A 27116-nucleotide genomic window follows, 5' to 3' on the forward strand; every position below is an offset into this window, starting at 1 on the left:
AGTACATGGCTCTAATGTTCGTCATGATGCGTAATAGCGAGAGGGTATTGAAGACGTATATCACTGGCTTGACTGGCACGTCGTTAGAGCAGCACGAACCTGGGTCTTCAATTCGTCCTAGAACAAAAACATAAAGCACACATATTAATGCCACGGGCACTGTATCTGAGTCTTGTGGCAATTCTTGCTTCAGTTACGGACTTCGCTGCTTTTCCACGTGTAATTAAATTCAGTGAATCAAGCAACAGTGATTAAACCAGGTAAGTCACGCGATATATCAGCCTTAGGTAGAGGAGCGGGTATTTCTTTAAGAGCATACAGAGTACCACATGGCATTAACTTATTCCTTGTTGGCCTAAATATTTCAGAAGAAAACAGAACGGTTCGTTGGGCGCTCCTGAAGTCGGTTTCTTTTACTAGTATCTAGTAGCTATTACTAGCAGAGATTTGCACTGTATTGCTAGTCATGCTTTCTATAAGACCGGTCACTAGTCAATTGGGCTGTCAGTCCAAGTACCTGTCTATTAGTTTTACTAATGATATTATAAAGTTTCGTTTGATTGAATTTATTTTCATGCCGACAAAGAAACAAGAAGGTGATAGCCTCTGCCGGCCAGTGTTTTCATCTTATATTTCCTGCTGTCATCTCCGAGTGGCCGTAAGCATCTGTCGCTCATTACCATTTAACTTACTTCACAAAACAAAGCAAACTGCTAAAGTATTGTCCACTTACCGAGAAGAAGGCGTTCGAGTGGGTTTGCTGCAAATAAGATATAAGTAATATAAATGCCGCAACAGAACAGCAATATCAAAACGTTGTCCAAATGGAAGGTATTTGCATTTCGGACAGAACATAATACTTGAAGTATTGTCCCATGCTGTATGTACCAAGCCACGCAGATGGACACCAATTATGTGCAACCGTCTAGCCTGCATAAAACCTCTACTCACTCGGCGCACAACTGGTTTTGCATGTTCTCTCTTACAGCCTATTTTTTTATTTTACACATGAAAGGCAATTTTCGGAGTGATGGTGGCATAAAATAACAAAATGCATATAATAGTACGACTATGATATGATACAGCAAAACGAAACAATTATTAGCAGCAATAAATTATAGGTATAAAATCATGAGCCATTCCACTCTGTAAAGGAGGATGACCAGCGAAGCTGTTAACCACACGACACAGAGGTGACACAGAATGGGGAGGCCGCGCATAGTGCATACTCCCGAATAGCAACGCACCTACGAAGAGCGATGGCATGAACAGAGACGAGAATGCAATCGTCGCCGGGAGTGCGCACTACACACGGCCTTACCAAACGACTAGAGAAGTAAAATTCAAAATGGAGAAGGGCACCTTGTCTTACATACACGCACGACAGTGCCTCCGCCCCGGGAGAGCGGCAGGAAACTATGCACGCAAGCGGTTGGCACACAGACAAAGAGAGGGCGCTTCGAACGTAGACATGAACGACCCTTGCTCCTGGAACCTCTGTAGGTCCTAGGTGTGACAAGAGTAGCTGAAGGCTGCCTAACAGGTCCCGGAGCCCACTACCCAGAGTTTCAGGGGTATGGGCCATTGCGCTTGGACTCTTTTTGTTTGTTTGTTAATTTTTGGTCCAAGAAATAATTTCTCCGACCAAAAATTAATTTATATAAAAGCTAACTTCTAGGTATCTACACAATGTTATCTTACAGATAGCATTGTTTCAAAACTTTGCTCGCCATCGCCATTAGTCATGGAATCATGCTGATGCTAAGGATCCAGATGCTTCTCATGTATTTTCATCATTTTTGTATCCTTCTGGCAAATAAACTGAATTCAAATTCAAATTCAGTTCAATTATTTCAACCACGGAAATGCGCAGCTGCGAGCCAGACGCACCAACTACTGAACTAACGGGGAACCTTCGCGCTTGGCAGTTCGTGCGGGGTATAGTCCGCGACGGGAACTCTAGATGTAGTGGCACCGGTTCCTGTTTATTGAAAGCCAGAGCGGGCGTTGTGGCGATGATCAAACATTCTGCCTTATACCTCGGGAACAAGTCGTTCTCAGCGAATCAGTTGGCTTAAACAACGACATGCAGCGATCAATGTAAATAGGCGCTGGCAATGGACCGTGCCGCGTTCGTGGTGCTCTCCCACCGTTTTGCACGCAGCAACCCTACACAGAAACGTAACAAATGGGAAGCTAATGCACATGACTGTAAGGGAACTATACCAGACCGTCATTTCAGAGCGTAAATTTTGAGAGTTGTATATATCGAGCTTGTCGGCGTCCGTACACAGTTTTAAGAAGAAACTGAGCCGATGGAAAAGTACTGTTTTAGGGAATTCTACTCGCTTTTCTGAGAAACTCGTGCACGTTTAGACACTTCGAATGATACGGTTTCTATTGCGCTGCGAAATAGAAGATCCTTGAAAAACGGTAAACAGTCCCTTCAAGCGAGAAGCAGGACGCTATCGCTGGCTTTTCTCTACTAGTTTCGGTCGTTTAATTACTGCATGTAAGGCTCATTTTCTCGTCCCTCCATACTTTTTTCCCCGGGCACCCGGCATAGCACCAGCCCTGGAGTCTCCAGGTCCGCACAGACCTCCGATTTCGCTACAATGCTTGCGCTCCTCGTAACAAATTGGAAAAAAAGGTGTAGCGGGTACATGCAGCGGCGGCATGGTGTACGTGGTCGAGGCATACTTACGCGCTCGTCATGGCTCCGTTCACAAATCTTAGTGAACACGCAGTCCAGGTCCTCGCATTGAAGGCGCTCCTTCACCTGTGTGAGCTTCTGGGAAGTCTAGGGAATAAATGCAGTATGGACAGCCAGTTATTGCAAGGCGCACCATAGCGTTTTGAGCGTGCTCTTTTGCGTTTTTCACGAATAATCCCAACGGTAATTTTCGTAAAAGCACTTTTCCCTTGCCTGCTTTACAGCTAGTGTTAACATATCCCGCATACTACGAATGCAATTTTCGTGCGTGGTAGGCATTGCAGTCGCCACGGCACCTACAAGACAGAATTATTGTATCTGATTTCAGGTAAAAACAAAACTCTCGAATAACGTCTTGCAAAAGTATTGACATACCCATATCGGGACATTCAATGGTTAATGACTGCGATGTTGCTGTAGTCATGGCGAGATATAATTGTATCAAGCCGGTGCTTTTTAAGCTATCTTGAACAGCCGGCTGAGTGCCAGTGTTTCAGCGTCTGCATCCATGTATACTAGTAAATAATCGCGTTATTCTTGTCCTTCAAGTTTTTACATTGTGCCAATGCCGGTACCTCAATGGAATCAGTCTCCCGATTCGAGGCGTGTTCACTATGTTAAGGGGAAACGCCACCGGCATGGCTATGCAGGTAAGCATAAATAGAAACCCAAAGTGTTCAGTGAGCCACATAGTGATGTAGCAGCAGACAGTAAACTTACACCACCAAGCCTAAGATAACTCCCTCACCGGATGACAGAATGCGAGCGAAAAACGACGCGCTACGTATGAAACGTCCGGAGGCGAAGTCAAGCCTGAGCAATCGCGAGCCGCCATCAGCGTTAAAGTTTCAAAAAAATCTTGGCTTCAAAATAACGCTTTCGTATCGCGCTGAATTAAGTTCTATGCACGCCACCCGGGAGCCAACTTCTGCATAGCACCATTTTTCCCGACGCATAATATCGCTTGGAAATGCTTGTGACAGCCTTCAACAGCGCTAAATAGTGTGCTCTAACATTTTGAACAACTTGCAGTTTGATTAGGGGTTATTCCTAATAATCCAGTAACGTGAATGGCTTTTTGCGTTTCATAACGACTGACACGGGCGGGAGAAAATTCACAAATTAGATATGGATCTTCCTTTAGGGCGTTACTTCGGTTGGTTAGATTTTCATAACAAGACGCCAATTAACAGAAAAAAATCATTTGAACATTTTGTGTGCAAGCGGCGTTCAAAGAAAAGACCTTTCGGCTGTGACTCAGTAACTGCACCGCAGAAGTTCCATTGATGGGAAGGAATAGCAAGAATGCTGGACGCGTGTGCTGTGAAGAATTAACATCTTCAATTTTCATGCGTTTCGAGGGAAATTATACTGCGTTTTATACTTAGCAGGCAACGCTGCGAAAACTACGCAAATAGTCCGATCGTATAAGTCAGCTCGCTTCGCAGCACAGTTCCGTATTTGTGATGCTTACTACGGAACACAAACTTCATGTTGCAGCTACAACTTGTGGACGTAAGGATACGTCGAATTACGAATTATTTCCGCAGGTCGACGTAGTATGTTTTGGTTGCGAGCGTAAACGGAGTGCCGCGGCCGCTAGTCGCAAAAACGTGTTACACCACTTGTCCAGCGGTTAGTTGATTCCGGTGTGCCAGGCCTTCCGTGCAATAATTACACCATGTATTGCGGCATTTAGGTGTGATACAGTATTAAATCAAAGTGCATGACGCATAACCATATCTTTCTTTGCTAAGTGAAGCACTATATTATTTTATTTAGTTACAAATGGCAGCAGCGAAAGAAGTCTGCTTAGCCTTCGTTGCGTAGCCTGCTATGTATGAAACTCTGTATAGACACTCATGTTACCGCCATTCATACGAGTGCTATGCGGTGCAGTGGAAATGCAGAGACGATTACTTGCCCCACCTTTGCATGCTTCTCGGAGGGCTGGTCCAACATTGCCAGCACTGGAACACTATGGACTACAGCGAAAACGCAGTCCGAGGTAAGAATGAAACGCGATACGTTCGTCGAATTGTCAGCAAATGAGCAGTTTCTTCACAACGTAATTTAATGTCGGCACTTTCTAAAAGACACGAGGTCAATCTGAAGGGCTTGTGCCAGCGCGTTTGCTAAATGCAACATGTGTCACTATCCTCGATTCCTTGTGCAGTTCACTCTGGGAAGCGATCTCTTGTAAAAATGTTTATCAAGTTTGTTCGCGAAAGGTTCCCAATGAAAGAAAAGTTAGTGTAGCTTGCACTGGAGGCGCAAAGCTAAAGAGACAGCGCAGCTGATGGGCACCTAACTAGTCCTGGCTTTTGGGCTACGCTAAGCACTACCAAATCATCCCAAGCATTTTCCGGGATTTATTGATTATTGATAGATTATTGTGACCTATTGATTGGCTATCGATGACTGACTAAGCTTAAGTAGTCCCAACCATTCTAATCTAGACTTAGCCAGGTTCAGCTTCGCTAGTTCACAGGGGTATGTGTCGTTGGGCTTGGACACTTTCTGAACTACCGCCAGGCTCGGCCCACATTTTTTGGGGACGACCAACGGACTAACGGCCGGCTTAAACACCTCCGCTGTTAAAACGCTTCTTTTACCTGCATTGTATGGTCCAGTCTAAAAGCAGCTGCACTTGTGTACGCATAGTGATTAAGGGAGTGAAGGGTGTAGGCGTCACGTAGCAATCATCAAAAAACAACCCGTTATCGCAACTTACCGCTTCGTTGACATTGGCACGCACGCAGGTTACTAGGTTATGCCTTTGCTCGGGTGTCGCTCCTGAAAGAAAATTGACAAACGTTAATATGGGGTGCCTACTTTAGTATTATAGCTGCACAGAGATTCAATTGAGTATTCCGTTCCCCTTGCTTGCTTATGGGCATAGCACATGTACATGAGGACCAAATTACCCTTTCTTTAGTTGGATGTGTGCAAGCAATAATTAATCTTGTGTTCACTGGAATTCGTAAATGTATGCCTTAACAAGTTATTTTATTTTAGCACCCAGTGTGTTTGCATAGCGAAGCTTCACATTAGCGTTTCTGTATTTTATTTTACGCTTTTCAATATATGGAACACTGCAATTCTGTGGTTTAATGTCCCCGAAAGACCACAATGGTTTAGAGTAACGTAGTGGAACAGGGCTCCGAAATAGTTTGCGTCACCTCTTCAATGGGTACGTAAAAAATCATACTAGAGTGCTTTGGCGTTTCGCCTCCATGAGAATGCTTCCGCCCTGCCCGGACATCGAAACTGTGGCATTGAGCCAAGTTTGTAGCCTTTCTCAGGTGTCGGATGCCAGGACGTAGTTACAAATTATGCTTACTGTTACGTTGACGCTTATCGTGGTTGAAGATAAACTGCTTGTGCTGCTATTTAAATGCTAATTTCTGATAGCGCAGAAACAGCTAAACGAGTCACAGTAGACAGCAAAACTCCTACAGCCTCTTAAAGGCGGATCCACAGGACGGAAGATATCACTGGTTCAATTGGTGGACGAGGAGGATACGCCATTCTAAGGCACGGAACCACGTCCTGGGCAGTTGATCTTTTACGCACTTGCGCGCAGCCGGATTCCTTGCCTATGGGCAACGTCACCCTTTTTCACAAAGTTTAGCCGTGGAGACGTTTTGTACATGTGACTTAACTTAGTTACGTTCCTCAGGCATTGCGAGACAAGAAAAAAAAATCTGGTATGTTCCTTGTAGGCAACGCTCAATGTAAAATACATTTGTTGTTGAGAGTGCAGTGTGGTATTTTACAGCATTTTTCTTGCCTTTCTCGCTGTGTCGAATTGGAAGAGACAGCAATTTTAACCCTTTAATGACGTGGCATATAAAACCGAGAAAAAAATGTTTATTTTCCATCTAAATCTGCAAAACTCATGAAGAATAAGCATATCACCAAGAAGAAAAATTATCTTGCGGAAATGTTTTTAGCAACGGGAAAGAACACCCAGGCAGGAAACTGGAAGTGTGCTTTACCCCAAGCCACTTAAAGCTTCGTTTTTAATTTGTATAGACAGCTCTCATCATACGTGAACCACAGGTATATATTTCATTTGCTTTACATCAAATGCGTAACACCACCACCATTTGATATCTTGCATGGGCCTGCCTCCTCTAACCTTGCTTTCAAAAGACAGTGAGCCGCGTGCCTAACTTCTTCTTCCATTGTGCGTGTTCCTGCTCTAAACCAACAAATGGCGCTTGCTGCTTATCATTCAGTGCTGCCCAAAGACATTTCGCCGGAATACTTTGTACTCAATACTGAAACTCGACAAGAAAAAAATTCTGGTATGTTCGCTGTAGGCAACACTCAATAAAAGTTTAAACATTAAAATACATTTTGGAACTCTAGGTACCGATACACTGATTTGATTACGAAGCAAGTCGTAGTGGGGAACGCTGGAATAATTTTGACCAAGAAAAGTCCACCGAAATGCACCTAAATGCACCGAACGTTTCTGCACTTCGTCCGAATCGAAGTGAGGCCACCGCCACCGGGATTGAACCCGCAACCTCGAGCTCAGCAGCACAAAGTCGTGGTCACTAATACACCATCAATAGAACAGTCTATTGTTATTTGCTTACTTCATCTGTCATAATGCGGTGTTACGAATCAAAGCTGTGGAAGTTTTCACTCACCGCACAGGGAGAAAGGTGGGTCGGCGCTGACGATGCCGAAGAGTGCGACAATAGCGAGGGCGAGAACAACCTTCATGTTGGCAGAGTTCTGGTGAGAGTGCAGCAGAACCAGAGTGGTAAGACAAGGTGCGACTCGGGAACACCGCGTGCTCTTTATAAGCGAGCCCTTTATCTTTTAAATTTTGTAGACGCGGCAAGCCGCCATACGATGAGCCACAGTGTGCATACTAACGCTTTTCACAACAAGCGGCCGATAACCACGTTATCCCTGTGCGACCCTAGAACCGTCGGATGCGAAACAAGAAAAAAAGAAAAAAGCAGGAACAACAAGAACTCAGCGGGAATGCCTGTGCACTCGTGTGGAGAGAGATATTTACTTTCTTAGCGGATGCTCTTCAGACACTTCTTGTCGAGCCGCCATCTTTGGCGAAATCATAACTAGCCACAGCGTCAGCGGCTGGGCTCCTGCACCGTGCAAGTTGGCGGAAAAATGAGTGATGCTGATGTTACCATTTTTCACCAGAGCTGTTGGTGTGCTCTTCGCAGAACAAGTTGTCAGAATATCGGCTCTCGGCTTTCATGTACTTGTATCGGCCTCAAGAGCGAACTGATAGTGTTTTTCGATCCTTGGGGCAAGAATTTGTTTTAAAGATTGTTAGAAGAACATAGCTGTCTTGAGGGCGGTGTTTTAGTTCTAGCACTTTTCTTTCTCACCTAATATTCTAGCATTATGCGAATGGTAAATTTATGCGTTTTCATATCACCTTCCTCATTGCAATCTTGCACGCGAATTTAAATTTACCGCTGTAAGCCCATATGTTTATAGCAGACCTGCAGCAACGCTTTTCAGGTTATAGAGTGATAGCCTTGATCAGCAACTTCACCTTTTTGGATGGTTGGGCGATCTTGAACAATAAACAGTAGCACGCAGCCAGTGGCCCAAGCTGTCTACTAGATTGGACAACTATATAGGCGCTGGATAATGTCTTTCCGAACCAACAACTTGGGCCACTGAGTATGTGCCCGACTGGATAACTTCAACCTCGGCAATCCGTATGAGATATTGGTATCTGTCCATGCTTATCGAATTGGCCAGAATGAATGTGCCAAGGTCGAACAGGATTATGTTGCCTTCAATGCATTAAACCGATATCATTATTACGTCAGAAGGGGTATGTTGCCTTAGATGTATGAAAGCGAGCACAGCGGCTTGATGTATTGCCACTTCAACGAAGTGATGCAAAACTATCGGTAAATTGACTATGCATAGTATCTATATTTTTTTGAAAATATTGATAACGTAAAAACAGTTGCGGCAGAACCCACAACACGATGAACGTGGACGTTAATACGATTAGCAATGTAGCAAAGTAACGACACAACGTAATCCCAACACAGAGATGCGTCATTTAATTGATGCGTGTATGGCTCTTATCTCGCACTTCCCTCTGGAATTGCTATGTGATCCAGCGGCATGCCGCGAAGCCCACGCGGGGAGTTTGTGTGAGAGAAGTTTGTCCGACTATATATGACTCGCCTTCAATTGCGCCCAAGCACAACATAAATATTAAATAATTTTTCTTACGCCATTAATGAGCGCCACATACCCAGTGTCAAATACCCCTTCGTCTAAGTTGCTACGGTGCTTGGTATCGAACCCTGTTCCCTGAACACCGCAGCCAGGTGCTTTACCCATGGACTTCCCGATGACCCAAGCTGACGGGAAAACGGTTAGAGACAGAGACAAATAGAGATAGCTGGATGGCTAGATTGATAGATAGATAGATAGGTAGGTAGATAGATAGATAGCCCTCATAAAATGTGTGAAGTATCTCAAGGATGCTAATCAAATTAAAATGCTATCAATAGCACTACCGAGAGAATAAGTGGTGAAGGTGCGTCAAGATCCCGACGTCCTCTCGCGTTCTCGTCCTCCCTGGAGCTACGTTCCGGTCGCCACCTGTGCCCGGCTACCCCTACAATGATGGACACTTCAAACCCCGGCTCTTGCCCTGTAACACCGACGATTGTAACACTGACGGGGCTTTCACCCTGTAACACCGACGATTCTCCCTGCGGTGCCATCTTGGACTGTAACGCGATCTTCATGTCCTTGCGAGACTCTGCGGTGAAAACGTCGACGACTGGCTCGACAACTACGACCGCGTGAATGCATTCGATCGGTGGCCCAACAGCAAGAAATTGACGCAATACGCCGCGTTTTACCTGACCGGTGTTGCGAAGGAGTGGTATTTCAACCTCAAAACCAACATTGCCGATTCTTCAACGTTTACCACCAAGCTGCGGCAGATCTTGTCATAGAAGCCGCAAACGCGCCTCCAACTTACGCACTAGTCTCACACCTCATTGACAGATAATGTCCTGGCTCTGTGCCGCCGTGCGAACCTTGCTTATTCTTCGTAGAAACAGCCAGTATATATCAGGATAACCAATCCATTGATCCCTCTCTGAAGTCTTGTATGTATGTGTTCAAGCATTCTTGTAGTCAGTGTGACACCGCACCATATTCATCATTACTGCTCAACCCCTGCGGGTGTTTCTACTAACACTTTAAGTAATATTTAAAAGAAGCCATTCAGAAATAAAAGAATGGTTCCTTCGGAGACATGCCTTCAGCGCGTTATGTTTTGGTTTTCCTAGGTCAACGCGGCTTTGTTTGCACGGGAGTGTACAGTTGCATGGTTCGAATTATTCTGCCCTCCACTCAGGCAAATTCGCACTGGGCAAAAGAAACAACGAAGTCGATTGTAAGAGACATGAACATATAATTAACAGCAACCGTCGTGCACACAAACCAACTCAGTCAAGATACCAAGACTAATAGAAACGTTCATGCAGTTCTAGATGTTCGCACACAATAAACAAGTATATAAAACAGTAAAGCCCGTGACCGGTCACAACTACTTGGCATGCGTCGGTGCAGCTACACGGGAAGGCGTTTCGACAGCCAGTCATATGCAGGGCGTCGGTCGCGTGAGGATAACACGCTGCTTGCTTCTTGAGGATCATCTGCAGCTCGGCCAAGGAGTCGCAGGAGGGGAGTAGGGAGGTCTTGCCTTCAGCACCATGTCACCAGGATCCACGAACACCAAAGGCTGGAGGTAGGACAGAGGCCGAATCGTCACTGCAGTCATGAAACTCGGGCCCGCAGCCCACAGCTTCGCTTCTCCGCCCGGCGTTCCTGAAGTCTCGAGGCTCGGACCCGCAGCCCGACTACCTCGCTTCGCACACTCCGCACACCGGTCTTCCTTGTCTTGTCTTGCCTTGTCTTCCAAACTTTCGCTCATACCCACAACGGGCGATTGGCCAAGAAGCAGGCGGTTTTAACTATGTTTATCAGAAATTTAACAAAAACTAATTCAGCATAGCAGTCGTTAGAAAAATACTATTAAGAATTTTGAGATAAAATAATTTTGTCAGAAAGTGCAATTATAGGGCTAATTCATTATTTTAGAAATTCAGCAGGGTACTCTTCTTGTATCTGTAATGAAACTGCAAACTGCAAGAAAAGCGTCCCTGTGGCTGTGTCCTAGTGAAGTAGCCCCAAAGGAGAGAATGGTTGGCGAGGTTGGAAACAGGCCAAGTTTTCGAAATGAAATGAAAGAGTTTTCTTTCTCTGTAAAATTGGCGGCACGAGAGAAAAAAGTGCTCAAGGGATTCGAATTTATGGCAAAAAGAGCATAGAGTTGAAACAGTGAGACCAGACCTGTGTAAGTAAAAATTTAGAGGCGCTATACAGCATGTCAATTTTGTAATGAAACTTCCGATTGCTTTACGTACACCGATTATGATTCCACGGGAAGCAACGATGGTGTAAATCAGAAGACGATGTGAAAATAGATTTTGTGGAATTTTGAGATATACGGAAATGTCTACCTAGCCGCGGTGACATAAGCTGATGTCGGCAAAACAGATATGACAGGGCCATTAAGTGATGCTCATGCTTGTGAATCAACCATTTCATTTAAGTGCAAACCACGATGTCCCGGCAACCAAAGCAAGTATACTTGCCGCAAGTATGAAGGAAGCATTGAAAAAATGTTCGCAAAATTCTTCAATTTGACGAGGCTGTAAGGGCTGTGCATACAGACAGTGAGTCGGTCACAGTAACAGCTAATGTGTCGTTTTGGGGAATCTTTCGTAGTGCTAATATAATCGCTATTCTTCCTGAAAAATGGGTGTGAAGTCGGGAAGGCGAGGAGAGTAAGACTATTGAAGACATTCAGAGAACATCCCCACTCCTGCCTTCTGTTTGCACAGGGAAGCGTTGGTACCTATTATGTTGTCAACAGCTAGCTGGTTTAGGTTGTCTTGAAATGTATTAGATAAATAAAGTAAATAAATAAATTACATATTGTTTATTAAATAAATAATATATATTAATACAAAAAAGGCACAGGGTGGTTTGAAGTTAAAAAGAATTAAATTCTTGGCATTTAGTGCGCCAAAACCACAATATAATTATGAGGCACGCCCTATCGAGAGACCCAGGATTAACTTTGATCAGCTGGGATCAAAATGAGTCCCTAAAAACACTCGTGTATTTACCACGAGTTTTTTTTTTTGCATCCCGACCCATTGTAATGCAGCTGCCATCACCGCGATCGAACCTGCTACCTTAGGCTCAGCAGTACAATGCCACTGAGCTACCATGGCGCATGGAGATTTGAATAGACCGATGTCACCGAGCATACTGCGCATGCGCAAGCTCGAAGGCGACTGACCGGCCGCCATATTAGTTGTTGTTCTCGGAGCGCTTGTGCCGCTGCGGTTTGCAGGACTCTCCGATCTACTTGCGCCGTGTGAAGAAAATCGACTTCGATCAACATCGCGTGTGCTTGACATTATTACTCAGACCTTCTAGGTAAGTGATTCAACGAAGCTTATTTCTTATGGCGTAGTTTATGAAATATCACGCTATATTGTACAGCTGTAGCGGCCGGATCGGCTCGGCATAAACCGACAAGGCGGCGTCGTCTTTCCGTGCATTTATTCTGAAACAAAGAGCTTTGTGACCCTGAGCTAGTCGTCAGTTAACGTTTAGATTATGTAAGTGGTGTAGTCAACGTAAGGCAATGTAAAGGTAGTTGCCAAAGGCTGTATGGGCCGCTTCGCGGAAATGAGAAGCATCGCGCTGATCGTATTTCGCTGCATTAGCAACGGCAATTTGCTAAACACATTCCGAGACTGGTGCAGTTGGAGCTTTCCGAGCACTAATAAACCGAGCAGTAAAGACGCACGGAAATGCAGGCCCGATATTTTGTCGCTGTGTTGCGCGCTCGATTCTGCCGTTCTTGTAATGCGCCCTTAGCGGTCAGCTGATCCCACCGATTACGCGCGCCTACGTACCATCGCTCTGACCACCACCCAGGCGATACGCAACCAGGAGAAATATGGGAAATGGCAAGGCTGCTTTACATATTATATTATTGTGACGCGCAGCCGAGAACGCCTGTGTAGTGGGTGGCGAAATGCCGATTTGTCTATATCATTTTCGTGCAGCCGTCTCTGCTGCATAGGTTATCATGGGTAGCTAGCCACTGACGGGCATGTGCTTTAAGGGCTAAGAAAAGTTTGTCGCTCACGGAGAAACGTGCTCGCCCAAGCACTTGAAATTTTACGGAACCGTAGTTCGTGCCGCGTTCGTGCTGCATCATCATTCTTTTGCATTGATGGTTATTGTGTATGGATAGTTTGTTGCTAGCACTTTCAAAAAGCAGCTGCGTTTTCAGTGGACCTTTATTTGTGGAAGACGACCAAGTTAGCACATTAAGCAGCATATGGTCAAGGCTGCGGGAGTTAGCTGCATGTGTGCTGGTCCTCATAGTGCGGTCATCTAAGAGTATGGTTGAAACAGTAAGAATAATCACGCTATATAAACCTTTGGCTTATGAAATTTTATTATATGACAAGCTCATAAAAGTGTGTTAGCACTTCACTATGGTATGTTGCAGCATGCTAAATATTGTTTTGTCAAAGGCCTGAATATCATGATTATGGCATGTAGACCTATAACCGACAAACAGGAAAAGTGGACCACTCAGACAAAGTCACTGAACCCATTCTTTGGAAAAGAACACATCTATACGTATGTACAACATTGTGTTAAAGTGGAACCAATTTATTAATAAACCGAGACATGGGTTAAAGTTTGTTTTTCAGTGCGTCCCCTTGCCAGGACACGTAAGTAACCTTTCTTAGGGTGATTATGTCACCACAAAATGTTTCTTGACAAATAACACCTATGAAATTTCTCCTTAGAGCAGGTTGAATAGCAAAATTATGACACGGCAATGAATGTAGAAATAATCTGAGCCTTTCAGAACAATAACGAAAATATGAATTAGTATGTGCCTATTTCTTGAATGCCGCGGGGCTTTTAAAACAGATAGAATGCACATAAAGGAACATCAACTTTCAGCTCTTGCACACAGCAGCTTGACTTAAATGACATTTAGTTTTCAGCAAGCACATCCACAGAGTGGTATAAACATCTGCATGCCACATATTTACCTAATCATTTATTTGGACCTGCTGTAGCATCACAAGGACATTTTTTTCAGGCAGGTTACAGAGTAACAAACATCTGAATACAAAAAGTACAGTGCAAGAATCTAATATTTTACTACAAAGATGAAAAAAGGGACGACGAATCGGAAGTATTTGAACACAAAAATGGAAGCACAGAGAGAGAAAAAACAACCATATATTAAACCTACAAAAAGTGGCAGGTCATGAAAGCATCCGGAAAACAGTCAGTGTGTGCAACATAAAAGTGCACCTACACACTGCAAAATAATAAGCCTGCTTAACGAGTGAGTGCTCCAAATCTGCTGGACATGCCAGGTAGTGTCCTGTCCTGTAGTACCAGAATGTATCGCAAACTATGGGAGGCCTACTATCAGCAAACAGTGTCTGACACACACGCATGATACCACTTAATCCTTCAACATTCCTAAAAATGTGATCGAGTTCATAAAGGCACGTGTAAACCTGGCAGCACACTGATAGTTTGGAGTAGGCTAGTTAAGTCTGTGACATAATAAAAATCCTCAAACTGGTCATTTCTCATTTACTGAAGCGCTGCTTCGTCAAATGCTGACGTTTCAGGCGTTCTCACAGATTGAGCTTTCGCTCTGACAGAAATTGTTTGCCATCTCTGTCCCCAGTTTGCTTTTAGTGTATTGTAGACATAGGTCGGCAAACTCACTCATGAGTCAGCTCACTCGAAGTCACTCAGACTCAGATCGAGCCGTGATTCTGAGTTGAGTGAGTCCGGGAGAGTGATATTTTCGTGAGTGTGAGGGAAAATTTTGGCAAGTCTGAGCCTGTCTGAGCCAAGTCTGAGCAAGTTTGGCAAGTCTGAGCCTAAGCGCAGAATATAAATTGTGAGTGAGTCTGAGTGAGCTCCACTTTTTTTGCCGACCTATGATTGCAGATATAGAACTGTGTTTGCAGTGTTGAGCTGCGGGCAGGTGCTTGTCCTTTGTCAGTAGCCTGTTATCGCTTATGCTTTACCAACTGGATTGATTCATTGACTCAGTTGTTCAGCACAGTACACTGTGACAAAAGGCAGAGAGATAGAGATGCCGTTTTATGAAGCTTGAGGGGTCATTTACCACACAATTACAATCTTTCAAAACAATTCTTGAACTCCAGGTATAAATTGCAATTCAATAAAAATGGTATTATTCACTTTATCTTTCCAGGTGTACATCTGCACTCAATAAGTTGCACACTATATGCTGACATTATAGTATTCCATGCAGGTACACAGAAAGCAAAGGTGCTCCAAAACATCGAGATGCTGGGATACGCCTCTTCACATGAGGACATCTACAGAAGCTATAGTTTTTGGAAAGCAGTGGTGCAGAGACTGTTGTACGAGCAGAAGTGCTAGCTTCCATGACTACTAGGACCCTGTACAAGGCATCCATAAAGTTGTATAAATGTGATGGTGAGGTAGTTTCGGGGGGCTGCACCTGCGTTGCAGGCAAAGGTGCAGTGTGCAAGCACATCTGCTGTGTCTTGTATGGTTTAATGTACATTGCACAGCATGATTTGGCATCTGTGCCAGACTGTCTCTCGTGCACAGATACGGAAAGACAGTGGTATCACCTCAGAGACCCCCGGAAGGTCACGGAGATTTTGAGAATGTAGTCTTTTCCAAGGACACCTGCGACTGGATCAGCTGTGCACCCGAACGACACCAAAAGCGAATGCAGTATTCCTCATTGAAAGCAGACAGAAAGGTGATGAAAACACCCAGCCTGACAAACTTGCATGGCAATCTTAAGAAATGCGCCCTCGACATCTTTGCCCACATTCTCGAGGCAAACGACTTTTTGCCCGTGAGAATTGCAGAAACAGCAAATTGTGCTGAAGAAGACAAAGCAATGCCTTGAGGATGGCTTGATGCTGTAAAAGCTGGAAGTGCAGTGCAGTACACAGTTGATGACGTGAGTGCTGGGGAGAATGCCACAAGGCTCCAGAGTGGATCACCCATGTCGCATCATTAACGGAAAGGAATTATAACTGCATCATCCGCGCATAGAGTGTACACATGGGTGAATGGTACGTGCAAGAGAAAGATGGTGCCTCATGATGTGCGCTCTCTGCTAAGCACTATCATGGGTAAGAAAGTGCGTGCTACTTATGCCATGAAGCGGGGCCTTTTATGCGAAGACAGCGCAAGGAAGGTCTTCCTTGAAAAAAATAAACAGCACGTGGACATTGACGTGGGGCAGTGTAGGTAGGTAGGTAGGAAACTTTATTGACGTCCTGAAGTAGTCACCCCTCGTTTTCATGGAGGGAGGACCGTGGGCCGCTCCCACGTCTGGACGGGAAGGCCAAGCCTCACCGCCGCATCGTGGGCCTTCTGGACTGCCTTGAGTTGATCGAACCAGTCATGACTCTTTATCAGTAAATAGCATGTGTCTTGCGGGATTCCTTGATCCGTGTGGTCCTGTAAAGAGGGGCACTCCCAGAGCATATGGTTAAAATCGCTGTATCCGCCGCAGTCGGGACACGAAAGGGAGACCTCCGTGAAACGACTATAGATCGAGAGGCTGGGATGCGAGTGCGTTTGTAATAACCTAAGCGTAACCGATTGAGGCCGTGATAGATTTCGGTGGGGCAACGGAAATGCCCTGCGAGCAGGTTGATAATGCTTTCTGACTTCGTTAAAGGTGGAGAGTATGTCCCTAAAGCGGGGGGGTTCCGTCTCCGCCACGATCGGACCAGACCCGTCGCGGGCCCCGCCCGGTGCACCGGCTCCAGATAGCCCGGCGCGGCAAGCAAGACCTCGCGCCTGAGCATTTCGTTGGCGTTGACAAGCCCCCCTACTTTCGACCCTACATGGGCTGGGAATCAGGTGATGGTGTGATGAACAAGTACTTTTCCTTCGAGTATCTTGGCGACTTCCTCACAGACGGCCCCAGATGCGAATGCTCTTTCTGCCGATCTCGAGTCTGTTTAGACTTCCGTTTTGCTTGGATCTAACAGCGCTAATGCTAGGGCTAGCTGTTCTGCCTTACCGGGCGACGAGGTAATGATTGATGCGGCCGAAAGTACCCGGCCCTTGGTGTCAACGGAGACGGCCGCAAAACGGGATGTGCTGCTAGCGGAACGCTTGTATTGAGCGGCATCGACGAAACATGCGTCCGACGCGTGTGCGTGTGCGTGTGCCAGGAGTGCAGAGGCCCTATCCAACCTTCTGTCTGTATTGTGTTGTGGGTGTACGTTCCTAGGCAGTGGAGAAACCTTAATGTAAGATCTCGTGTGATTTGGCAGCTGCGTGTTGCGTTCCATCGCAAAAATGGGATTGATGTTGACGCCTTCAATTATTTTTCGCCCCGCGATGGTGGACGAAAGTCTAGCAAGCTGCGCCGTCTGCTGCGCTTCAATGACTTCTTCTAGGGTGTTGTGAACACCTAGACTCATGAGGCTCTCGGTGTTCGTACGCATCGGGAGGCCAAGGACCCTCTTTATACTCTTGCGAATGAGCGTGTTTAGTTTGGTTCTCTCGTGAACTTGCCATTTGTGCATAGGTGCAACGTAGTTTACATGACTCATTAGGAACGCGTGGTAAATCCTCAGAAGGTTGTCTTCTTTGAGCCCTCCTCTATTGTTGTACACCCTGGAAGTTAGTCTAATTACTCCCTCCGCGTGCGAGGTTAGTCTGTTGATTGTGCGACCGTTGTGCCCGTTGGCCTCGATAATCATGCCTAAAACCCGGATAGAGTCAACTGTTGGGATCGTTTGCCCAGTTGCCGTGTGTATTCTGATATTGATCTCGTCTAAGGGCTTCCAATTTTTCGGTTTTGGACCCCTTTTAGTTTGGCGGTACAGGAGAAGTTCAGATTTTGACCTCGAGAGTTTGAGTCCCATTTTCTGTATGTGACTAACAACGCAGTCGACTGACTCCTGTAGAGATCGTTCGACTTGTCCGTCCGAACCTCCAGTGCACCAGACAGTGATGTCGTCAGCGTAAATGGCGCTTCGGATACCACCTAGATGTTCTAGCTCGGTCGCGAGCTCGCACATGGCAATATTGAAAAGAAGCGGTGAAACAACTGACCCCTGTGGCGTGCCAACGGAACCAAGCTCGTAAAGCTCTGATTTGAGATCGCCGAGTTTGATGGTGGCAGCTAACAAAGCTGTGAAACTTCTCTCCGAGGTTGAGGCGTGAGATGGAGTCCAGAATGTGATGGTGGGTTACGTTGTCAAAGGCTTTTTCGAGGTCAAGCCCCAGAATGGCCCTGATGTCTCTAGTATCCCGTTCTAGTACGGTGCGCCTAATGAGCAGCATGACGTCCTGCGTAGACAGGTGTGGTCTAAAGCCGAACATGTTATTGGGGAACAACCCCTCGTCCTCGATGTGTTTAGAGATTCTGTCATTGATCACATGCTCAACTACCTTCCCTAGACAGGATGTGAGGGATATGGGCCGTAAGTTTTCTATCCCTTGGCTGCGGCCTGGTTTCGGGATGAGAATTACTGAGGTTATCCTCCACTTATCAGGGAAGACCCCAGACTCCCAAATGCGGTTCACCTCCTCAGTGATAATCTTTATCGAATTATCATCGAGATTGCGAAGCATTTTGCTCGTTATTCCGTTGGGTCCTGGAGTTGACCTTCCGTTCAGGTTGAACAACGCATTTCGTACCTCTGCTTCTTGAAAGGTTTTGTCCAGCTCGGCTGCCTGTATTCCCTCACAGTTTGGATAATCTCTGGCAGGAGTAGCGGGCTCTCCAACCAAGGGCAAATACCTCCTGGCCAACGAGTCCGCAATCTCCGTTTTGGAACCTTTATTTCTTTCTGCGTGGAGAATCTTGTCCACCGCACGACTCTGATTTGACTTGGACTTGTCCCCATGAAGTAAATGCCTGAGGAGGTTCCATTTCCCTCCAATTCTCATCTGTCCGTCCACCATGTTGCAAACCTCGTCCCAATGCTGTTTCTATAGCGTTTGGCAGTATTCGGCAATCTCTCAGTTCAATTCCGTGATGCGTTTGCGCAGCCTCCGATTAAGTTTTTGGGTTTTCCACCTGGAAAGTAGAGACTCTTTGGCCTCTATGAGATGAGCTAACTTGCTATCTATTTTGTCTATCACAAGGTTCGTTTGGATGGACTTGGTGGCCGTTTCGACGTAGCAGATGGCCTGGGATAGCCATCCGTCAAAGTCGGACAGGCCTTCGTCGCCAACTCTCTCCGATCTGATTTTACGAAAGAGATCCCAATCCGTGAAAGTGAACGTTTTGGGGGGTTTGCCTTGTAATTGGATAGTCGTGCTGAGAGTGCAGTGATCACTGCCCAAATCAATGCCGAGATTAACCCACGAAACTTCCCCCTCGGAGCCCACAAAAGTGAGATCCGGAGTGGAATCCCGCGAGCATAAATTGCCTGTTCTGGTAGAAAAAGCGGGATCCGTGACCAACGTAAGATAGAGATCTGAAACCGTTTGCCAGAGGTCGGCCCCCTTGGGCTCGGTACGAGGGTAACCCCACGCGTGATGTGGTGCATTAAAGTCCCCGGCCACCACGATGGGTGCCCTCTCTTTCCGTGCCACGGAGACCGCTTTAGAAATAATTGTATGGAATCGGTGATGCCTACCCCTCGGCGAACTATAGATGTGGAGTAGAAAGAAACTGTTTCTAAGGCCACCACTTGGAATAATTTCGACAAAGGAGTGTTCTATTGTGCTGCGCCCCATGTGTAGATCGTGTTCTATGAATGTGTATTTTTTGGCTACCAGTGTACAGATGCCCCTGCCTTCCGCACTCTTGACAACGTGAGATGTGTACCCTGGAAGGGTGACTCTATCCGTGAGTGTCTCTTGCAATAGAATGACCTGTGGCTTATCGACCTGTGATCTGAGAAACTGCTGAAGGACCGCCCTTTTCTGAAGGAAACCCCAGCAGTTCCACTGCCTGATCGAGAAATTTTCAACGTTACGTTTCGCAGCCATCGCCGGAAATGGCAGCTACCTTAAGCTGCGATTTATTACCAGGCGTCGCCATGGAGGCCGCCTTGCTCTTAACTAACCTCCTAATGTGTGGTTTTGCATTATCCGTCTGGATCTTTACCACGTCCTTCTTCAATTTGGCCATCCTAGTGTTAACTGACGCTACCGCTTTAGTTAATTGCTTGAGCACGTCTTTGACTTCGGCTAGACTGTCCTTGAACTGAGTGCAGAAATCAGCTTCCTCGCTCCTTGCCTGCGTGTCAAGTGCCCTCTTTTTAGTGGCTCTAGTGTCTGACTGGGCATCCATAGGAACCTCTGCGTTAGTAAACTCGTCAGCAATGACTGCGGGGGGTGGAAGTGGAGAGGGCGCGGGCGGAGGGAGGGAACATATCTCCCTCTCTTTCCTCAGTTCCGCAATTTCTGCCCTGAGTTGTTCCACCATGCTGCGCAGACTAGCATTTTCTTTTTGAACTTGCACGACTAGCGCGTCCCTGATTTGTTCTGGGTTTGTGCCCCCCTTTACCTGTGGCTGCTGCTGTTGTGTCTTGACTTTTGTAGCGACTTTGGAAGCCCACGTCCCTCGGCTTTCGTTTCGCTCGGCGATGCGGACGACGGGGGCCCTGGAGTGGGATCTTCCGCTGGATCTCGAGCGTCTTTGGATCCTGGAGCGCCCCTCGAGCGGGAGCGACTCTTCTGGCGCTACAGCGACGCTTCGCCAGTCCTCGCCAGCGGTAGGAAGTCTTCAATTTCGTCATAGTCTGGTGACGTGCCGAATGTGGCGGCAGTGTGGTCTTTTTTTATGCCGCAGCAATCTTTTCCTTGGGGCAAGCCCCGACGGAATCGCTACATGCAGTTGTTGTGCACCACGCCTTTTGGAGATCAAAAGCCCCATGAGAAGTGATGCATTTTGCAAGAATGAACTGTGTGGTGGTTGCCTCAAAGCCAGCAGCGGGTATTTTACCCAGGTGCAGGCACAAATGGGGGTTACCGGTCTGAAGAGTTGTGTCCTCTTCGTGTACTGTGAAGAAAAGTGTGTGCAAGTTCCTGTACTTTTTGATGAAACATTCTTCACTGAGCTGGTAAAGTGCTGCAAGTTTTTTGCTGACCAGTACCTGGTGCCTTATTTCTCTGGAAATTGGCAGCTTCCTAATCAGTGTAAATTAATTTACTGTTCCTCTTTGTCATCCCTTTCTGCATGATTTATATTCTGCTGGTGTATGATGTAGTATGTACTATGCGTAATCTCACTTTAATGACCCTTATGAAAAAATTTAATGTCTTTCTATAGAGAGGCTGATGTCTTTATGCAACAGAATCATTTGAGTGGCTAATGACTGTCTAATGCGCTTTCTGATGTATTCCTAATGTGAGTCTATTACAAATTGGCCACCGTATTTCTATAGAGTACCTGATGCATGAGTTTCAGATGTGCACCTGACGCATGAGTTTCTGATGTGCACCTGACGCATGAGTTTCTGATGTGCATCTGACGTACGAGTTTCTGATGTGCACCTGACGCATGAGCTTCTGATGCGTTTCCTAATGACATGCAATTGAACGTTAACATTAGGTTGACATTAAAGGCCGCAATGCAGATATCTCTATTGCTGGTCATGCAAGCGAATGTTTGCAGTACACAGGTCAATAGATATTTTTTTGGTTCATTGCTATTCTAACACAGTGCATTAGTAACCCTTCTGAATGCCTGCACACTTGGCTTTCTATGTACTACATTAACATTCCTCAATTTGCATGGCACAAATTATCAACATGAAAGTATGGTCACTACAAAGAGTTGTAATGTAAACTCCAGCAGACCATTTCTGGCAATGAGTGGCTATCCATCGTTCTATATATGCAAGTCTACCCATGCCCATCAATCTTGGATGCCTAGCAATGCAGGCATTTGGATACAAATGCTGCATTGTTGAGCCAGCTATAAATTAAACAGGGTAATAAATGAGCAGATGTATATATAGTTGAGTTGGTTCATATTTATTTAAGAATGTGCTGACATAGAAATCGCAAACATGACTAGATAGCACATACGGGGTGTTTTTTTTTTAGTTGGACCAAATTTTTGAAATTAGAAAGATGTGAATCTTGGTCACGTTATCTTTACCATTCAAGTGTACGGATTGGCAGCCTCTAGATACATAGCAATTTCAGCACTTACCTGCATAATTACCGAAGTTACACTAATTAATTTTCTAATTATCAACAATAGGTAGCTACAGCAAATGAGTACTGAGTACAAATGAGTACTACCTAACCCAACAGTCAAATTTTGAATAGCGGAGTTCATGTGGGAGCTCCCCCTCCCCTTTCGTCACGTCTCCGCCGGTCCAGCTCAACGAGCAGCTTGCATTATTTCCTGTCTGTCTGCAGCGGTGGCCCAGCGCTTCAATGACGGTGGGCCACCAAATTTACTTCGTCATTCTGTTGGGCATCATGTTGCGCTGTAGCGCCAACAATGCTCCTTAAATTGGGCTTTTAGATACTGCAGGCACGGCATCATATCAGTCTGTAGCGTCGACTGCGAACGCCGCAGATAGCAAGGAAATAATGCAAGCTGCTCGCGGGGCCGGACTGGCGCTTACCTCGGAGATGTTACGAAAGGCAGGGGGGCGGTGACATCGACGACACAGACGCTCTTTTTGCGGCCTAATTCGGTTTCAAGAAGCTTGCCAAAGGGAACTAATTGCTCGTGTAGCTCCCACATGAACTCCGCTATTCAAAATTTCATCGTTGGGATAGGTAGTGTCGATGACGGGCCCCAAAGTACTCATTTGCTGTAGCCACCTATAGTTGATAATTAGAAAGTTAATTAGCTTAACTTCACTAATTACACACTCAAGTGACTAAATTGCTCTGTATCTAGAGGCCGCCAATCCGTACACTCGAATGGTAAAGCTAACGTGACCAAGGTATATATTTTTCTAATTTTAAAAATTTGGTGCAGCTAAAAAAAACACCCTGTATTTACAGGACCACCTGCTTTCCAGGCTACTTAATCTCCCTGCTTAGCATGGAGGACAGGCTGCTTTTGAGCTGCACATTTGTCGTCCTGAACTTGCTGGAGGATGTAACCTGCAAGAAACAAGATGAAAATTTAGCATAGCATTGTAGCACACTAGCAGAACAATACTAACTTTCTATATCATTCGGTGGAACATGTGAACGAACAGATGCTGAACTTCAACCAATGTCAGATGCATGGTGCCGCCATTATTTATGGCTGTGCACACGAAGGTAGCGAGAGTGTGTCCCCTGGTGGTCAGACGTGCGGAGTGCCTTAACGGGAAGAGGAATGCTGCATGGCAAAATTCCCGAACGACCTGCTAGTGTGTGCATATGTTTGTGAATGACCAGGTGCGTGTATAGCCACTGTGTGTGTGGGTCCACTTGCGCAGCCCTGAAAAAGCAAGGGGTGTGCGATAATGGACCAAGAGGCACAGCAATGGATAGTAGCGTGCAATACGAGCTAATTGAGTGGATGTGCACACATGAAGTGTGTTGTAAATTACACCTTTTTTAAAAAAATGTATTGTAATGCTGTTCTAATTACATTTACACTTTTCTACTTACTGTGCACTTATTTTGGTCATTGCTAACATTAACTAGCAAATAATTATAAAATTGCAGCACCTTTCTAGACACTATTTACAGAAAAATGTATAGCTAAAATTTCATTTCTTTACGAACAATATTTTGCATAGGCCCCAGTAAACAATGCGCTATACAGTGTTTAATTTAGCTGCACCAAAATTGGCAGATAGCACAATTCCAATCTTTGACCTAAACTACTCAATTAGACAGCCATTACTTCCATGAGAAATCAAAATGCCTAATTGAAAAATTTTAATAATTATGCTAATTAACATTTTAATTAATTCCAATAGAGCACATATTTCTATATACGAATTACAGCCCGCAGGTTCGCAAGTCGATCCACCTGGAACGAATTTTTGGGACTGAACCAGTTTCGAGATAATTTTCAAAGTGTCCGACGAAATGAATGGGCGTTCCAGTTAACTTTTTAAAGAAAACGCTGTTTTCTGCATCGAAGCACAAAAGTAACTGGAACACAAATGCATTTCGTCAGACACTTTGAAAGTTAATATCTTGAAACTAGCGCAGCCCAGAAAATTTGTTCGAAGTGGATACACCTTGGAAACTCATTAGCTACAGTTTGTAGATTAAGATATGTGCCGTAAATAATTAATTAAACTTATTTATTGTAATTTGGTTAAATATTCAATTAAGCATTTTGATTTCTTATGTAAGTAATGGCCACCTCATCGAGTAGTTTAGATCAAGGATTAGAACTGTGTTATCTGCCACAGGCATTGTTTTTAATTTGATGCAGCTAAAATAAAACACCCTGTATATAAATATAGTAGTATTCTTACCAAAGTTTAGGTGCTAATAGAGCACTGTAGCAGCTACTTGGTTCATGACTTCAGGACAAAAAGTACTGTGCTAAGCAGACGAGGACGAAGTTAGACAAGGAATGACATTACAGGCGCCAACTTCCAACTGTTTATTCGGCAGAAAACACGCCGTTTTATACATGACACCGTCCAAAGTAATCATAGTAAAAATAAACGAACAGGAGTGAAGGGATCCAACAAGTGCTCGTGAGGCAGTGATCATCACAGTAGAGAGGAATGCAAAGGTTACAGCAGGGACCTAAACTGAACCGTCAGGCAAGCACATAGGAACACGCGTCCATTACAGGCTCAAATCAAGTGGCATACAAACACGACAGCTGCATGTTCTAATCTTGGCGGTGATTACAGGCTATCATTAAGAACGACAATTCTCTTGTCACTTAATATTATTGACTGCGTGCTAACACACTGACTGCCTGCTCTATTTATTAAGAACGCCTCGATTATTTCCATTTCAGTGCGGTTTCTTGCTTTCCTTGGAAAGGGCATTTGCTCCAGTTGTGGCACACAACCACAGCACCTGCAGTGCCCGCCCGTGTTGCTGTTGACCACCAGCATGTGTATTGGACAAATAGGACGATGCTTCAACGATCGTGCAAGAGCACTGGTTGGTGGTCAACAGCAACACGGGCGGGCACTGCAGGTGCTCTGGTTGTGTGATTTGAGCCTGTAATGGACTCGTGTTCCTATGCGCTTGCCTGATAGTTCAGTTTAGGTTCCTGCTGTTACCTTTGCATTCCTCTCTACTGTGATGATCACTGCCTCACGAGCCCTTGTTGGATCCCTTCACTCCTGTTCGTTTATCTTTACTATGACTACTTTGCACAGTGTGATGTATAACACAGCGTGTTTTCTGCCGAATAAACAGCTGGATGTTGGTGCCCCTATATGTCATTCTTTGTCTAACCTCGTCCTCGTCTGCTTCGCGCCGTAATTTTTGTCCTCGAGCTTATGGCAATCATCACAGAGAATGACAACAAGACTATTTGAATAAGAAATTTAAGAAAGGTACTTTTTGTTTTAAGCAAAAGAAATCTTTAAGTTAAGAAACTGGATTGATGTGCACTGCGCTAAAATGCAGGAGAGTCACTCCACCAAAATTGAGGGCACAACTATGCAGTTATAGAATGCAATATTGCGGTTTGGCTACACTTGGTCTTGCCAGCACGCTTTTTTGTATGAACACTCAAAGAGATGTATATAACAAACATCAACACACATTTTCCCACAAAACTGTTTAAGTCATTGCATCCAACTATTCCAGATTTCTGCAAGAAACACCAGGGCTGTTTATTTCGAATAATTAAAATTACTGCTGAGTGTAGAGAGGCATATCATTCCAAATAGAGGTGGGATGGTTCATAAGGATTACATTAAAATCCTCATTCCTGCACATTGTGTGCACTGAGGCAGCTCAGGTAAAATTGTGCGTATACATCACGGATATTAAAGCTAGTTACAGCCGCACCACACTACAACAAATGCTGCGATGACAAAATTTCCGCCATAAACATTTTCATTCACCATCAGCTGCCCACACATGATAGAAAGAAAAATGTATCATTACAAATAGCTATCAGTGAGCCATGTCTGCTTCGACAGTTCTCACAAACACAACCAGTTAGGGAAGGGGTGCTCGTTCAGGACTTCGCCAAGGATCAATGGACCATGGCAACTCGACAATTTAGCAAGGGCTGATGATTTTGGGACAGTTGGCGTGGAATGACTCACACAAATGGTGGCTTTCCTTCATGAGAGTGCAAAGGTGATTTCTGCTTGTGAGCCTCATCTACAGAAATTATGAAAGTACGCTACACTGCCCGAAAGTGCAACTTTCCCATGCAATATTATTCAGTCTTCACAATGAAAGTAATACATACCAATTACAGCATTCAGATGAACTGGATCCAATCCCTCCTTCACTGGGTCCTTCTTGTGCCTGCTACTGCCCTTTCCTTAAAGGCTCTTGCCCTGAACCTCAGCCTCCCCAATGCGGTCGTGCATTGCCGCCATAGGACTTCAGGCCAGATAAGATCGTTCACCTATTGTCACCCCCAGTGGAAAATTGACACGAGAAATCAGTGAGGCATACCGCATAAATAACGCATGTGTAAGCCAGACCCATTATTAATGCGTGAAAAAGGCCATCCTTCGTAGATAAAAATGGATAGAAATTAGTCTATGTCTGCTTACTTTTTTCTATGCAAATACTGTTTTAATGCAAGCACACATCCAGTCTTACTTTATTTAATCCTTCCATCAAAATGCCAGTTGTTAGCCGAGGTCAAGTTGTATATTTCCCTTCCCCTCCCTGTGTATACATATATAGAAACATCATTTGACTGGAAAATGTGTTAAGGAGCGGTGTTCAAAGCCCTCAGTCCATGGCCCCACTGGCCTCTGCAGCCTGCCTGTGTAAATTTTGTCCTGAAAAGTTAAATGAACTGACCGGCATGCTCAAAAGGACACTACAAATTTGACCTAGTGGACACGGGTGGTTCTCAGAAAATGTACAAATACAGTGATGGGTATCCGTCGGAGATACCCATGGGTATCCGTCGGAGAGGCCAGGAGAGCGGGTGGAGGGGGATCCTCTTCGCAGTCCCAGAGGATGTGACTGAGCGTAGCTAGCTCACCGCACAGGTGACAGTACAAACTTAATCTATCTGGGTAAATGTAAGAGTATACGTAGGGGTTCGGATATGAGTATGTCTGTAACCTGCGCCAGGTGACCTCCTGACGCTTGTTTAGTTTACTGTGTGGTGCGGGCCTAGTGTGCCGCATAAGACGGTAGTATT

At 45.2% G+C, this 27116-nt stretch overlaps 1 protein-coding gene and 1 long non-coding RNA gene across 2 annotated transcripts in view; both read right to left on the reverse strand.

Moving 5' to 3' along the window:
• LOC119449144 (uncharacterized) overlaps nucleotides 1-27116 on the reverse strand; it is a 146248-nt gene continuing 119132 nt past the window's right edge. Inside the window, exons 2-6 of the mRNA XM_049666303.1 lie at nucleotides 7378-7447; nucleotides 5448-5509; nucleotides 2705-2800; nucleotides 734-760; nucleotides 1-117 (exon numbers count right to left, since the gene is read on the reverse strand). Coding sequence (XP_049522260.1) covers nucleotides 61-117; nucleotides 734-760; nucleotides 2705-2800; nucleotides 5448-5509; nucleotides 7378-7447 — 312 coding nt within the window. The 3' untranslated portion in view covers nucleotides 1-60. The remainder of the gene's footprint in view (nucleotides 118-733; nucleotides 761-2704; nucleotides 2801-5447; nucleotides 5510-7377; nucleotides 7448-27116) is intronic.
• Nucleotides 21841-26294, reverse strand: LOC125944883 (uncharacterized). The gene is made up of 2 exons (XR_007466577.1): nucleotides 26199-26294; nucleotides 21841-22954 (listed from the first exon to the last, which is right to left on the reverse strand). It is a non-coding gene; the product is annotated as an uncharacterized LOC125944883 (long non-coding RNA).

The sequence above is a fragment of the Dermacentor silvarum genome, chromosome 4 (genome assembly GCF_013339745.2).
Source record: "Dermacentor silvarum isolate Dsil-2018 chromosome 4, BIME_Dsil_1.4, whole genome shotgun sequence".
In the NCBI taxonomy this organism is placed as follows: Eukaryota; Metazoa; Arthropoda; class Arachnida; order Ixodida; family Ixodidae; genus Dermacentor; species Dermacentor silvarum.